We start from the raw sequence: 15497 nt of genomic DNA, 5'->3' as shown, positions 1-15497 counted from the left end.
CGGTGGGAAGCCTGCTTTCCCTCTCCCACTCCCCCTGCTTGTGTTCTTGCTCTCACTGTCTCTCTGTCAAATAAATAAATAAATAACATAAAAAACAACAAACAGATGTGCAAGAAGTTAGCGTAAAAAGCTTCGTAGCAACCTATCATGGCCCCAGGAATGTATATTTGGGGAAATTAGACAAGAGGGCTGTCTGAGCTGGGCTTGGGGAGGGCAGGAAGGGGAGAAAAAGGAATATTCTGGGCATGGGGTATGCTTGGCAGGAAGGAGCAATCAGGCTAGAAATCTAGGCCAGGAAACGTTATTTCCCATTCATTCCTGGAGTGAAGCCTGGAATTCACGTGGGGTTTCTGGAGCAGGCCAATAACATCATTTCCCTGCCTCAGTTCAGCTCTGTATCCCAAGCCATGAGGCCTCCTCTTGCACAAGCAGTCCTTCCCTTGAGCTGTTTGTCATTGTTCTTTTTCTCCTTTCTTTTTTTAAAGTTTTTTTTTTTTCTTAAAGATTTAAGTAATCTCTATACTCAACGTGTGGCTTGAACTCACAACCCTGAGATCAAGCGGCTGCAGCTGCCATGTGCCCATGAAGTGGTCCCTGTCTTGAGTGTCTTTTTAAAAAAGTGTGAGAGAGAGACTGGGAGCGAGTGTGGGGAGGAGCAGAGGGACGGAGGGGGAGAGAATCTTTAGCAGACTCCACGCTGAACACGGAGCTTGGCGCTGGGTGTGATCTCACGACCCTGAGACCATGACTGGAGCCAAAACCAACATTTGGACTCCACTGAGCCACCCAAGCACCTTTTTTTTTTTTTTTTTTTTTTTCCTTAAAGATTTTAAGACACCCGGATCGCTCAGTTGGTTAAGCCTCTGCCTTTGGCTCAGGTCATGATCTCAGGGTCCTGAGATCGAGTTCCACGTTGGGCTCCTTGATCAGCGGGAAGCCTGCTTCTCCCTCCCCCCCCCCCCGCTTGTGTCCTCTCTCTCTCCCTCCGACAAATAAATAATAAAATCTTTAAAACGAAAGATTTCATTTATTTATTTGAGAGAGAGAGGGGGAGGGCAGAGGGAAACAGAGAAGCAGACTTCCCGCTGGGCAGGGAGCCCGATGCGGGTCTCTATCCCGGGACCCCGCCATCATGACATGAGGGGAAGGCAGCCGCTTAATGCACTGAGTCATGCAGTCGACGCCTCCCCACCCTCCTGCCCTCAAGCTGTTTCTAATGAAACCCAATTGGTGCATGTTTGTGGCTGGTTCTATGTGGGTGGGCCTCACCCAATAAGGTGAAGACCTTAAGAGAAATGACAGGTTTCTTGAGGAATTCTGCAGCACAGAAAGCCTGCCTGAGCATCCAGCCGGCTGCCCTGCAGAATTCAGACTCAGGACTGCAACATCAACTTACCTGAATCTCCAGCCTGTCCTATAGCTCTCAGACTTGCCAGCCCCTGTGATCCTGTGAGTCAACGCCTTACAATTCCTCTCTGTCTCTCCACACATATACACACACACTATTGGTTCTATATGGTTCTGTTTCCCTGGACAACCCCACTATAATATTGTTGAATATATTACATATATTTTATCTCAGCAATATTATTTATTTATCATAAACAACAACCAAAAAACCCTCTTGTGAACCTTTTGTGAGCACTTACTGGGTGCCAGTCAACTGCCAAGCTCTTTGCGTGCGTCTCAGATGCTCTTCCTCATCTAAAGGCTCCTTGCCATCATCTGGGATTGGTCTCATTTCACTGATGGGGATACTGAGGCGCAGAGGGTTCGAGTAATTTGCCCAAGGTCCTGAAGTGATAGAGCTGGGTTTGGATGTGGCTAGTCCCACTCCAGTGCCTACGAGTGGTGGGTCCTTTTCTGCTATGGAGTGTGTGTGTGTGTGTGTGTGTGTGTGTGTGTGTAAAGCAAGACACGTGACCTAGCTGGCAAGGAATGCGGTTTTAGTTGGTTTTAGTTGTTAGTTACCATCCCCGGGGCTGAGGGAGGGTGTGAGTTGTGTGGCTTAGGGTTCTGGGAGTGCCCTGTCCGAAGGGGCAGCCCTGGGGGCAGCCGTGAGGCGGTGCCAGGCTCAACAGGCTGCTTCTGGATGTGTGGTCCAGGCTGGGAGCTGGGAGACCAGCAGTCATTTTAGGGGTCTCCAGGAGTAGCCCTCCGCAGGGCAGGTGGGCTCCAGAAGCCCCTTCTTCAGGCCTCGAGGTGAGCGGGTGACGCTCTATTCCAGGGTTGGCAGCTCCAGCTCAGGGGCCTGGCCTTGGCGGGTCCAGCTGTGTGAGGTGCAGTTCGGTGATCACAGCTTGGGGACTGGGTCCAGCCCAGCCGACTGGGCAGCGCAGCGCCCAGCTCCTTCTGGTGCTGCTGGGGCCGTTGGTGGGCAGGGAGGGGCTCAAGATGTCAGGACATCACGCAACAGCTCTGGGTAACCCTCCTCCAGAAGTTGTGACCGCGGCTGCTGAGGGCCACCTCGGCTGCCTCCTGGAAGACTGCGTGGACGTTTTCTTGGAGCAGGGCCGAGCACTCCAGGTAGGCCACTGCACCCACAGACCTCGCCATCTCCTGGCCCTAACAGAGAGAGGGGAGAGGGCTGCCTTGAGGCGGAGGCCTCCGGAGGGCCTTGCGTTTGGCCTCCTCATGGCTTCACAGCGCTCTTGGCCATCCTAGGGAGACTCCAGGACAAAAGAGGAAGGTGAGTTTTTCCAGGAGCCATAGCTCCTGCCCCCTGGCTTGACCAAGCACTCTCATGGCTTCTTTGGGTTTCCTGCCTCAGTTCCAGGATGGGTCTCTGCCTCTCACGGCACGAACTAACCCACTTCCTAGGTGTGTAGCAGAGAGGGGCCTGTGGCCTGAAGGGCTGGGGTTCCTCTCCAGGCCTCAGCTTCCCTATCTGTGAAGTGGGTGCGCAGGATTATCTGAATGGGCAGACCACTTGCTCCCCTTCCACAGGCAAAAGCTTCTAGAGTATTCTAGGTACCGATTCTAAGCCAAGACCGTTCCAAGATGACCTCTACCTTGACCTACACCCTGTTTGTGCTGGATGCCTCATGTTGCTGAAAGCCTGGGCGGGGTCAGCATACCCAGAAGCCCGCCCCCTTCCCAGGATCCGTCCCCCCACCCTTGGGCTGGGTTTCTTACCCTGTGGTAGGTCACAGGTTCCAACCTATTTTTCCGCAGCTTCTTCACCAGCGACTTGTCCTTGCGCAGGTCAGTCTTGCAGCCCACGACAATGATGGGCACCTCCTTGCAGAAGTGGCTCACCTCTGGGTACCACTGCGGGGAGGGTGGCAGCACGGGTGCGTGTGTTAGCCATGTCCTCCAACCTCACGCTCCCCAGGTGGACCTCAGCAATGATAATCAGTGCAGCCAATGTTTAGGGAGAATTACCCTGTTCTAGGCTCTGAGACTTCACATGTGTGAACCTTTCAATCCCCTAAGTCCCCGTGAAGCAAGTTCTGTCATCAATCCCATTGTACAGATGCAGTAACTGAGGCTCGGGGACACTGTGGAACGTGGCTTTGGTCACACAACTGGAAGCGGCAGGATCTGAGCCCAGGGTTGTTTCCCAGAGCCCTGCTCCTGCCTGGTCTAGAATCCTGCCACTCTGCAAGGTAAGGGCCCCTAGGACTGCCTCCCAACTGGGTAAAATATATAAAGAAATTAGTCAGCCTTTAAAAATAAAGCAGCTCACAAAATGGTCGCAGCAGCTGTTTGCCTGCTGGAGGGAACTCTCCTATTCTGTGTCAGCTGCTCTTTGGAATGTGAGGCTTCAGGGCCTGGTTATTTCAGCCTGGACAGCTGGGGAGTCTAGAATCTGGAGGCAGGGGATTTAGAACTCCAGGAGTGCGCGCCTGCTCAGTTTGTCTGTTCAGAAAAAACCGGCATCAAACCGTCTGTCTGCTGGAGCCAGACGAGGCCCGGGGTGGGGGGCTCCCCTGGGCTGACTTCCCATACTCCAGCCCCTCCACAGACCTGTGTCTGACCGTGGTCTCCCCTGTGACTTCGCCTTGCTAAATCCAACACTGAATCCTCGGCCTTCGTCCTGCCTGAGCCCTGGCACCAGGCTGCCATTTCTCCCTCCCCCACCATCTGGTTGGCACTTCGCGCTGGGACCCTGATCTCTCACTTCCCATGTGCAAGGCTCTTCCCCACTGGCGGTGCCGAAATGGATCTGCCCAGCCCTGGGAGCTGCACTCAGACCCCACGTCTGCCTGGCCCTCCACGGCGAAGTCCAACAGGCCCCGATCTCCCACCTCCCTACCCCCCACTTGCTCCTTCTCATCTCGGGAAATGGCAAGGCCGCCTTCTATTTGCTCTCGTCCAAACCTCTCTCCCACTCCCAACCTGGGGACAACACTACTGGTTCCACCAGGCTGTCAAGGGGAGATGAGTGAATGGGCAGAAGTGCCCAGAACAGAGCTTGGCACAGGGTAAGTTCTCAGTAACTATTACCATCATTGTTGCGGTCAGTGTGACTCACGCGGTCACCAGCTGTGCTCTGAGGAACCCGAGAGCACGCTGTTTGCACGCCGTTCACGTGGAGGCCCTGGCAACAGAGGGTACAAGAGCAGAACAACTCAAGGGACCACATCCCTGATACCTGTGGGCAGTGAGCAGCCGTGGGAAGCCCTGACGCAGCTGGGGAACACTGTGGGAGGCCCCCCACCGCTGAAAGCCAGCGGTCACACAGGAGGGGGCCGAGAGCTGCTGGAGGCTGCCGGTGCGTGCAGCCTCGGACAGGCCCAGGCTGGGGAGCTGCGGGGGCCTCTGGACCACTCAGCTTTCTCAGTCCAGACCCTGCTACCAAACCCCTATGGGACCTCTGGCAAGTCGCTGTCCCTGCTCTGGGCCTCAGTTTCCCCACGTATACACCAAAGGTGCTGGATTTGAGTGATCTGGGGCCTGCCATGCTCTGACAGGCTGTGGAGTCAAGGGTGGGGCCAGAGCAGAGTGGCCTGGCTATGGGGGGCTGTACCTCCCCAACCCCCAGTACCTACCCGGTTAAAGATGTTATCAAAGCTGTGCGGGCTGGTGACATCGAAGCAGAGGAGCAGGACACTGGCGTCGGGGTAGAAGAGGGGCCGCAGGCGGTCATAGTCAACTTGCCCTGGGGAGAGTGGGGGTGGGCATTCCCTTCAGATCTCCCCCAACATCAGGGAGGTCATCCCAGCAGACGGGGGAGCTGGGATCAGGGCCTGGTTGTATGCCTCGTGGTCCGATACACATGTGGTGCCCAGCTGGCCTCAGCACGCGGACATTTCCCTCCCGGCGGTGTTGCCCCAGCTTGCCCGGGCTCTGTGTTAGCCCGGGTTAGCCCTGGTGTTAGCCCTTGCCAAGAAAGCCCTGTTCTGGAAGGAGTGGGGAACCAGCCTGCAGGGATTGGGGCCATCGGTCCAAAGTCTGCTTTGCCCTGAGCTTGGGAGGTGAGGAGTAGGAAGCAGGTAGGACCCTGGACAAAGGCCCTTTAACCCCTGCATGGCCAGGGGGCTGCTGGGATACCCTGGGGTGAGCTTTCAGCTCTGGTGTGGATTTGACTGAACCCTATGTGGGTAAGGTCAGGAAGCTGGGAGGCAGAGGTCAAGGTCAGGCAGATCTTACAGAAGCTAGAGCCAGGATGGAATGCTTAGGAGGCCAGTAATAGCTCACCCCTTGAGAAAAAAGAGCTATGAACTCCCCCTTGTCTCTGGGACATAGCTGGCAACCCTCTGTTGGGGGAGGCAGCGGACGTAGGTGCAGGAGCAAAGAAGCTTCAAGTTCCTGGGGACCCTAATCGTGGCTAACACCCTCCCTTGGAGATTGGTGAGACTGGCTGGGCTTCTCTGGTTCGGAACGAAGGGAGCAGGGCTGGGCTTCTGGGCATGGGGGGCCCCCCTCCTCCCTTGTCCCTCCTGCAGCCCGCACACCCACCTGCCGTGTCCCAGATTTGGAGGTTCAGGGGTTTCCCCTTTATTTGCAGGTTAACGGTGAGCCGCTCAAACACAGTGGGGGTGTAGCTCTGAGGAAGAAGGGGGCAAGGCAGAGGCTGTGAGGACCGCTTCTGTAGCAGGGTGTGCCCGGGTGCCCTGGCCAGAGCCCGGATTTGCCTGCAGCACTGCTCCCCTCTTTGGGAGTCTGACAGTCTGAGGGAGGGTCTCTGCGAGGTAGGCAGCCCAAGGGGGTAAGGCCTAGCGCTGCCGCCTCCAGGCTGGGGGCCCCAGCGAGGCACGGAACCTCCCCGGCCTTCCCACCTGTAAAGCGGGAATATGGAAAGCGCCTCCCACATGTGTTGCCCTAAGGATTCGGTGAGAGGCTAGCTCTGTGCAGAGCCTGACGCACTGAGCAGTCCCCCACACGCCAGCTACTGCTATTTTTATCTTTGTCCCCCTGGATGGGGGACTGTCCCATTTCTGAGTCTTCCTTCGCGTTGTCCCCTCCTCCTGGAATGACATTAACCTACATTTGTTTGTTTGATTGATTGTCCATTCATTCACTCCCTCATATATACATTCAGTAAACACTGGCACCTTCTCTAGTCCTGGATGCTGGAGAGAAGTCATGAACGAGACTCGCTGTCTGCTCTGGGGAGCCTGTAGCTTTCTGGGGGGGGGGGTCCCTGCTTTGCCTCTCAACCTCTCATAATCCAACCAAGCCCCCTGCCCCATGCCACCTCCCCCAGGAAACCCTTCTGGATTGCTTCCCACATCCTGTCTGTGTCTGCCTTTCTTATTAGCCCCGTCTGGCATCAGGAGGAAGTCACTCGGGCCACAGTCCCCTCCACCCAGGCCTAGAGGGGCACTCCCTCTCCATGGAGGCTGGATGAGTGGAAACAGGACACGTTTGGTACACAGACAACGCGCAGGAATGAGAAGGGGGAACGTGTACAGATGCGGTCTGAGCAACAGGTTAGGAGGTTTCCAAAGCGCGACAATGCATGCCCTTTGCTGGAGTGGCGTGCTGGACCAGCTAGGGTTCCCAAGGCGAGCTCACTTGCTCAGGGCTGGTGGGTGGAGCCACAGCATGGGGAGACCCTGGCCTCCTGGCCTCCGCCCTTCCTAGGCCAGACGGCCACTGCACCTGCCTCAACTCCGGCCGACTTCAAGCCTGCCCGCCTGCCCGCAGGCTCTGAGTCAGGCCCTGGGCTGCTGGGAGGGGCAGCCCCTTAGCGGTGGGTCAGTGCGGTCCTCCAGGCCACTTGGGAAGGTACCGGGGGAGGGTGGGCCAACGGAGAAGGTGAGGACGGCCCTGGGATGGGGTTTAATTTGCCCTGGACTCTAGCCACCTGTCACTCCCTCTACCAGTAGGTACAGACAAGAGCTCTACCTACCCCCCACCCCCAGCCCCTAGCACCCAGCCGGCCCAGGCTCCCTCCCCTCAGGTCCCTTGCCTGGCGGGAGACAGTGTGACATGGTGGCTAGAGCAGTGGCTGTGGTCTCAGATGTTCCTGGCTTTGGACTGGCTCTGGCCCTCACCAGCTGCATGATCTTGGGCCCGTCCCCTCACTGGTCAAAGGAGAAGAGTGTCCCTTTACAGTGGGATAGGGGAGACTGGCTGGCAGGGGAGGCCCGGCATAGACGTCCCCCGCTTAGAAAGCGGGGCCCCAGCAGCAGTGTCCATGCCAGCTGCTGTCCATCCCTCCAGGTGGTATGCCCTTCCCCAGCCTGTCACCGAGGAAGGGACTGACACCTGCTGAGCTTCCACGCACCCACTCACCTGCGGCAGGGCCCCTCCTGATCTGAGGTGGAGGGCAGCCGGCCACAAAGCCCTGGGGAGATCTGTGTCACTACTCAGGGAACACCTGTGGAGATGACACCGTCATCCACATTTTCTAGGGATCTACTGTGCATGGCCCTCCCTTGTCCTCTCTGGGACCCCCACAGCCTCGGGAAGTTAGCTCTATCCCCGTTTTCTCATAAGGACAGAGCTGGGAAGGATGGAGCCAGGTCCTTCTGGCTCAAGAGCCTGAGCCTGGCCTCTTGAGGCAGAAAGACCTGGCTCCATCCTTCCCGGCTCTGTCCCAGGCCACTGGCCTGTCCTGAGGTCACTGACTCTTGAGCCCCGGGTATCCGGAGTGGGCAGGCAAGCCCCATCCCAGGCTGCCTGGCTGGGTTGCTCCTGTGGCTTGTAACAGCACAACCCTCCCCCCAACTCTAGAGACTTTGTCTACACCTTCTGTTGTGTTCTTTGAACCACCAGGCAGGGTCACTCTGACCAGTAAATGCCTAATCTTATCTATTGAGCTGTCCTTAGTCAGAAAGGGAGGGCCAGGTCTGAGCCAGACCAGGGTAGAGGTGACTCGGGCTTGGGTCTGCCCACAGACAGACAGACGGAGCATTACAGGATGGGGGAACATAGTTCAAGAAAGGAGAGTCCCCCGGTGGACCAGGAGGGACTGAGCTGGTTCTGGAAGGCAGGGCTGGTCCTCCCTCCCCGCTCCCCTTCCCATCCTTCTGTGGGACCCCTGGGCTTTGGAATGGTTGCTGATCCAAAGGTTAGCCAGGACTCGGCAGAGGCTGGTGCCTGGACTTTCCTCTACCTCAGGAGCTTTCTCTACTCTGCTCCCTTGCTCTGAACTTAAGGCTGGGCACAGCCAGACAAGGGTCCCTGAGGTTCGAATCCCAACCTATTGTCTGCCCTGTGGGGGACTCCAGGTCTTCTACCTGCTGGTTCCCTGAGTTTGGAGGCCTGCCAGGAGGAGTCGTCTCAGGGCCAGAGCAGAAGGCTGGTGTGGCAGGCAGAGCACTGGGGACTGTGGAGAGTGCCCTGGTCAGGGGCGGGGAGATCTGGGCTCCCAACGTGCCCTGTCACTGCTGGACCCTGCTCCCCAAGGCAAGACTCTCTCTCTAGCTTCAGTTTTCCCACCTGTAAAATGAGGCCTTTCCAGTGCTTGCCGTTCTTTTAAAAGAAGAGCTCTTCCTTGTGCCTGGAGGTAGAGGGGTCCTCACACAGATGAGGAGTTTAGACAAGGACAGCTCTATCTCCCTGGTGGCAAGCATGTCCTCCCTTCCCCTGGCCAGCCCCAGCATGCCCTTCAAAACACACATTCCATCAACTTCCAGAAGCCCACTTCCAAGCTGCAACCTCTCTGGAATCAGGATGAGCCTTGCCATCAGTGACGTCTCAGAGCCTCGGACACCCCTCCCAGCCAGTCTCCTGGACCCTGGCTGGCCTGGTCCCTCTCCCTGCCATGCCATAATTGTTGGGTTCCCTTGGGCAGCATCTGGGGGCCCAGAAACTTGTCCCACCCAACTTAAAAAAAGTGACTGCCCAAAGGAGGTGACGTCAGCTCCACAAACCACAAAGCAAGAGCTGGCTCGATGCTGCCGTAGTGGAAAGGAAGGTCTGACCCTGTTACCAGCCCTGGCTTCTCCTGCCTCCCCCATCAGACTCCCCAGGGCCTGCAACAGTCCAGGGGTTTGGAGGATGATGGGACAGGCAGGAGGGAGACGAGATGCTGGAAGCAAACCCACAGACTCCCAGAACTGGGCTGAGAAGTGAGTGGGCCGAGCCTCTGTCCTGGTGCCTGGGAGCCCGCCTGGACAGTCTGAGCGCGCTAGCGAAGGACCGACAGCCAAGGCGCCCAGAGCGTCCCAGACGTGCCTGGTACACACAGGCTGTCTCTCAGCCTTGCCCTAATTCCACCTCACTGGGTCTCTGGCCCTCTGAGGTTGTGTGAGGAAACGGAGGCTCAGAGAGGCTAAGCAAGGTACCGAGGGCCCTACAGTTTATTAGAGGAGAGCTGAGGTGCCAACCAAGCTATCTGACGTGAGTCTGGTGTGCTCTGACCTCCAGGACACAGCCCACCCCCGCACAAACAAGAGCTGGTGGAGAAGAGATGTTAGCCAAATCCCGTGGATCCTTCCTGCTGCAGATTCTGAGCTGAGCCCTTGACCTGTATTAATTCACTCTTCACAGAGACCCTGGAAGGTGAGCACCAATCGTATTCCTATTGTGTGGTCAAGAAAACAGGCACAGAGAGGGTAGGGGACTTGCCCAGGGGTACACAGCTTTAAGTGGCAAAGCCATGATTCGAACCCAGCCAGGCAAGTCTGGCTCCAGTGTCCTCAGTCCTTCCTAGCCATGCTGGGTCGCCAAGTGCTCTCTTAGGAGGTACCCAGGTTGCCCAAGTCAGTCCCTGTGGCACCTCTCCCAGCGAAGTGCCCTTCTGGCCACTTTACAGATGATACCACTGAGGCCCTCGCTCCCGATGGCGGAGCGAGAACTGCCTCTGAGCACACAGTCCGCCGGGAGACCCCTTGCGGGACCAGGTGGGCGCCCCGGGGAGCGCGCGCGGAACCCGACCGGGCGGCCGAGCGCGCGAGGCAGGGTCCGGGGCGCGGGGCCCGGAGGGGGCCGGGACTCACCTCGGGGAAGGCCCCCTCGGCGAAGACCATGAGCAGCGACGTCTTCCCGCAGCCGCCGTCGCCGACCAGGACCACCTTGACGGACCGCGCCCCCGGCGGCGCCTCGGCGCCCGCGGCCTGGGCCGCCCTCATCGCGAGCGGGCGAGCGTGCGAGCGGCGGCGCGGGGCGGGCGGGCAGCGGCGCGGGGCGGCCGGCGGGGCAGGAATGTGGAAGGGGCGGGGCGGCGGGAGGAAGTGCGCGCGGGGCGGCCGGGGGCGGGGGCGCGGGCGCGGGGCGGGGGCGCGGGGCCAGGTGAGAGCCCGGGGGCGTGGCGAGCGGCGGGGCCCGCCCCTGGGGAAACCCTTGGGGAGCCGCTACTGCTGGCGGGCGCGGGGTGTGGGGGTGCGGGAAAGGGTCCCGCGCTCGGCCTGCGTCCTCCCCGTCCTCTGGGTCCGATGGGGAGAAGAGAAGGAGTCGGACGATGATTGTGTGTGTGGGGAGGGTGGACAGGGAAGGAGGAGGCCCCTGGCCCACTTCCTCTGGGAGGAAGGAGGCGGGGTGGGGTGAGGGGCAGCCAGGGGAGCCTACCAGCTTTGTAGGGACAAGAACTGGTCCCTGGTGCCCAGCGCCGGTCGGCCGCAACAAGAGCCACAAGAGCCGGTGACTTTGGGTGAATGAATGGATCCCTGAAGGGACAAAGGTGCGTTTCCCCAGGGCTCTGGAATCAGCGCCCACCACGGTCCTCCCTCCAGATACGTAAGCCCAGATGAGAAGGGGATGAGCCGGGCATACCCTTATGGGTCAGTTCCCCGCACTGCTAGCCTGGCCTGCCCTGCCCCAGCCAGCACCAGGAAGTTTCCATGCAGGTAGGTCAGCGACCATCTGCTCACCTCTGGGAGGGCATCATCTAAAGAAAGTGAGGGAACCTTCCACCAACAAAGTGATGAGAGCAGGGTCTGGTGCATGGTTGGTCCATGTGTTAGTCCATGTGTTAGTGATCCTTACTATTTAACCAATACTGATGCCTAAGGGCCTGGGAGGACCTTGAACCCTTCAAGATGAAGTCCCTATTTTGAGAAGCTCATGTCTAGAATGGGAGACAGGTAGGGCATTGGTGTGGTAGGAGCTACAACAGAAGTGGGGACAGGCAGCGGGGCAGAAGTAGGGAAGAGAGGCTGGCTCTTTACCTGGGTGGAGGGGGTCATCAGAAAACCCTTCTGAGGAGAGGGGCCAGAGTCTTGAAGAAAAAGTGAGACAGTCAAATGGGTGGGGGGTGGGGGAAGGTGGTCCAAACTGAGAGAAGTCCAGGCAAAGTATGGAGGTGAGAGATGGGGTACTTTGAGGGGGCGCTGTGGTCCTTCTCTGTGATGGAAGGTGAGATCGGGTTGAGGAGCTGGTGCCAGGAGAGGCTGACGTTCCAACAGGGCTTGGATAGTGGAGCATTTTCGGTGCCGGGAATAAATACAGAACTGAAGTGAATTGAAATCGTTTGAAAATGGGCACAAGGTTCTCCCCAGGTCCTGGACTGAGTGTTTTCAGTGAAGCTCAAAGGAATAGACAGTAGAATCTTTGGGTTCCCCACACAGGTCATGACGTCATCCCATGTGGAGTTCAAAGCTGGGCAGGTGGAAAGGCACCCTCAACCCACGTTGAACCTCACTGTGGACCAAAGAGGCAGCTGGGGCAGGGGTCGCTGTCCCCACTGCAAAGAGGCAGAGCCCAGACCCCTGACTCAAGCTCAGCCAGGGCCACAGTCCGCAGGAGGAATGGAGCCTCATCTGGATGGAGGGAGCATCTCGTGACATCCCCACCCTTCAGATGCTCTTTCCTCCCCGAAACTGCCAAAGGGCTGAGCAATGACTTGGCACTGAGCAGGGCTCCCCGCCCCAAGGAGTGGTGGGAGGGGCCCTGTCCCCCAACAATCAGCTGTCAGCTTTGTCATCCTCTATTCTCTCCACTGCTGCTGTCATCAGGCCTTGGGTGACAGGCTAGGAGGCAGGTGGGGCCAGACTGGCGGTGGAGGGAGCTGAGAATCAGGCAGAGGCGTTTGGCCTTGGTTGCTATAGGGATAATCATTATAATGACATCCTTGACGTGTGTCATGCCTTGCAGTTTCACTGAACATTTCCGAGAATAACAGCGCCCATTAATGGCTAGCTCACTGTGTGCCGGCTCTGTCCCCTAGCAGGTGGGAATTGTTAGCCCCATTTTACAGATGAGGAACCCTGGGCGGGGGGCGGGGGGCAGAGAGGTTAAATTCTTGCCTAAGACCGCAGCTAGGAAGAGGCAGAACTTGAGTTTGAACCCAGGTCTGGCCACACGGCAGGGCTCTCTCCTGACATCCCACCTCGTCTATACTTCCTTCGGCCGGGAGACTCGGTTGTGAGCCCAGCAAGTGATCTGCTTCCTTCGTTCTACTGGGAGCTGAGGCTCAGGATGGTAGGTCCGATTGACCACCTGGCTGGACACAGAGGGCAAAAGAAGGGAAATGGAGCAGGGACAAGAGGAAGGAAGGTTGTTTGACTCGAAAGAATAGACAAACCGAAGAAACAAGAAAGGGATTGGCCGCCCAGGTGAGATTACAGAGCGCAACCCAGTGGCAGGCTCAGCAGGCAGGGGACCGCCCTCCTGCTTCCTTCCGCTCCAAGGACCCCTGGCCTTGGCCCCTTGGCCGCCTCTTGGACCCCCTGACCCCACCCTCCCCGAGCCCAGGAGTCCCCTGCTGCCCCAGCCGGGTCTCTGCTGCCGCCGTGTGGCTGCTCTTCTCCCTGCACCATTCCCACGGTGGCTTGCCTGGTGGCTGGCTGGGAGCTCCTGGCTTGGGGTGTGGGGTGCTCACGAGTGGCTGGCAGATGGGGGAAGTGGGTGCCGGGGGTGGAGTGGAACTTCAGTGGTCCAGTCATGCCCCTTGGAGTGGCTTGGCAGGGTACACAGGCTCTTTGCTCCTCATGCTTCCTATGTGCCCAACCCCTCCCTTTTATCTCGAACCCAGGTCCCAGGAGGTCTGTCGTTGGCCAGAACCCTTCCACCCAAAGCCCGGACCTCTTGTTTATGGAGCATCTCCTGAGTCCTGGACACTTGGCACGTATTGCTTTATTCCCTCCTATTACATATAATTCTTATCCTCCTTTGACAAGTAATGAAACTGAGGCCCAGAGAGGACAGATGATTTGCCCAAGATCCCACAGCTGGTGAGTGGGTGAGCTGGGATTCTAACCCAGGCATTTGGGGCTGCTACGCACGGAATTCCTGAAAGTCAGAGGTGCGGGGGGTGCCTTTAGAGGCCTTCCTGATCAACACATTTATTCTTCAGGCAGGGAAACTGAAGCTCTCAAGAGGAAGGGACCTGTCGCACAGTGAGAAAGCTGCAGGCCCAGTCTGCGGCAGTCGGAGCCCGGAAGAGCCTCTTCTCCCATTTCCGTCTGTCTGGGCTCCGTCAGATCCATTCCACTCCAGCCACCGTTTAACTGGATGGAGCTCAGGCCTGGGAGTGCGGGCCTCCTGTCCTCGGCTCCTCTCTCCCACCTGTCATTATGGATCCTGGTGGGTGGAGTGAGAAGGCTGCTAATGGGGTGGGAGGGGCAGAGAGCCAGGGGGCCCTGCGGCCCAGTCTCGGGTTTATTTAGCCTTTCCGGTTGTCACTTTGGGCATCTGCAGGCATAGTGGGCCGGGGCAAGAGAGAGGAAGCGGAGGTCTGGATTGTGGGCGGCACAAGGACGCAGCCCCGCCCCCTGTAGACGTGGGCAGGTGGACTGGCCCCCTCAACCCGTGTTGAGCCTCACTGTGGACCAAAGAGGCAGCTGGGGCACCCCCAGCTGTCACTGTCCCCACTGCAAAGAGGCGGAGCCAGTGTGGTCAGGTCAGTGACCTCCATACCTGTCCTCTTGGATACAGCACTGCCTATCCCTGAAGTCACCCCGACAAAGGAGGTCTGGGACCCTGGAGGCCGGCCCATGGGCCTAGGGCTGGGAGGAGGAAGAGGCAGGAAGAGATGCGGGTGGTGCAGTGCGGGCTATGCCCAAGGAGGCTGACGTCTCAGGACAGCTCAGGCTGGCTCTCACTGAGCAGGAGCGGTGCTGGCTCATGTCCCCTCCTCCTCACTTCCAAAGCTGTTCAGAAGGTCCCCTGACTCCCTCCCCTGACCTGCGCCTCTGACCCAGCCCGGGACCCTCCGTGGCTCCTCACTGCCAGCCGGACCAGGACCTTTGACTTTACCCTGAAGCCATAAAACCTCCCCAGCTCCGCCTCATCTGGCCTCTCCAGCCTCAGGTGTCACAAAGGACACCAAGGAGTTCCCATGCCCAGAGGCCCCTCTCCCTCCTCCGTTCGCATGATCCTCCCTACACTGCCAGGCTAGTGCTCCTGCTTCCACCTCCTCCAGGAAGCCCTTCCCTACCCTTCCACTCCTATCTCACCGGTGTCCTCTGTCTGTCCAGTGTTGGTGGGAGACGTGGGGGGAGGTCCACAGAAGCCTGCAGAGTCGGGCTCTGTGGGAGGCAGGCCTCCTCAGAGCTACTGGTAATTCCCACCTAGATCATCCTTTGATCCTTGGTATGATCTTCTAGGGCAGGGGAGAGACTAGAGCAGCCTGGGAGAGTCGAGGAAGGGGGCAGTGTGGCCTGGGGGTTAAGAGCATGAACTTCGGAAGGAGACAGCCAGAGCTTGAATCCCAGCTTTGAGACTTTCTGGGGCTGTGTGATCTTGGACTAGTTACCTAACTTCTTTAAGCTTCCATTTCCGGTTCTTCAAAATGGGATGATAACTGAACTTCCCCCGGGGCAGCGAGGGTTACAGGGTGGCCCGCTGGCACCTGCATTCATTGAACGTGTGCGACCCTTCTCCCCTCTAAGCCTTTCTTTGGGCTCCCTTGTCCTCATCCTCCCCCAAATTTGCTCTAGCAAGGTTGACTAATTGGCCTCAATTTTTGCCCACTCCTGCCCCTTTGTGTCTTGTTCCCTGTTCCAGAAATGCTTTTTGGGCCTTGTCCTACCTTTTTCAACCCTACGGTTCTTCTTTCCCTGAAGACGGCTCAGTGACACCACCAGGAAGTCCTCCGTGATATTCCCTACTGCCATCCTCCCTGCCAGGCCTGGCTTACGGCCCCTTATTAGAGCCTCCCAAGCAGTCCGATGGCATTGCTCCTTGTGCTAGTGTCCCAGCCAGACAGAGACCTCCTTCCC

General features: G+C 58.2%; 1 protein-coding gene and 1 long non-coding RNA gene across 5 annotated transcripts; one reads left to right on the top strand and one right to left on the bottom strand.

The window, feature by feature from the left end:
- Positions 1–1571: 1571 nt before the first annotated feature.
- On the bottom strand, positions 1572–10516 carry RHOD (ras homolog family member D). The gene is made up of 5 exons (XM_082684154.1): positions 10338–10516; positions 5905–5992; positions 4995–5104; positions 3136–3270; positions 1572–2565 (listed from the first exon to the last, which is right to left on the bottom strand). The coding sequence occupies exons 1-5, from the start codon at positions 10467–10469 to the stop codon at positions 2398–2400; spliced, it is 633 nt and encodes a 210-aa protein (XP_082540280.1). The 5' UTR covers positions 10470–10516; the 3' UTR covers positions 1572–2397.
- LOC309841222 lies at positions 3279–15490 on the top strand. Of its 4 annotated transcripts, none has more exons than XR_014299061.1 (6): positions 3279–3608; positions 6707–6878; positions 9766–9900; positions 10154–10241; positions 11032–11183; positions 11904–12874. It is a non-coding gene; the product is annotated as an uncharacterized lncRNA (long non-coding RNA). The 4 variants fall into 4 exon arrangements; XR_014299058.1 differs by lacking the exon at positions 3279–3608 and adding an exon at positions 13975–15490 and having other exon boundaries at positions 6007–6878; positions 11904–13860; XR_014299059.1 differs by lacking the exon at positions 3279–3608 and adding an exon at positions 13455–13959 and having other exon boundaries at positions 6007–6878; positions 11904–12890.
- The last annotated feature ends 7 nt before the right edge of the window (positions 15491–15497 follow it).

The sequence above is a fragment of the Mustela nivalis genome, assembly GCF_964662115.1.
Source record: "Mustela nivalis genome assembly, chromosome: 9".
Taxonomy (NCBI): domain Eukaryota; kingdom Metazoa; phylum Chordata; class Mammalia; order Carnivora; family Mustelidae; genus Mustela; species Mustela nivalis.
Note: the sequence above shows the minus strand (reverse complement) of the source record. Positions and strands in the feature narration are given on the sequence as shown.

What these genes read in the sequence shown, in the direction of transcription:
- RHOD (XM_082684154.1), bottom strand. Translation starts at nt 10,469, where the DNA reads ATGAGGGCGGCCCAGGCCGCGGGCGCCGAGGCGCCGCCGGGGGCGCGG. An exon ending in CCAAATCTGGGACACGGCAG is followed by an intron (nt 5,105 to 5,904) that starts GTGGGTGTGCGG and finishes CACTCTCCCCAG; the next exon opens with GGCAAGTTGACTATGACCGC. An exon ending in AACCTGTGACCTACCACAGG is followed by an intron (nt 2,566 to 3,135) that starts GTAAGAAACCCA and finishes TCTCTCTGTTAG; the next exon opens with GGCCAGGAGATGGCGAGGTC.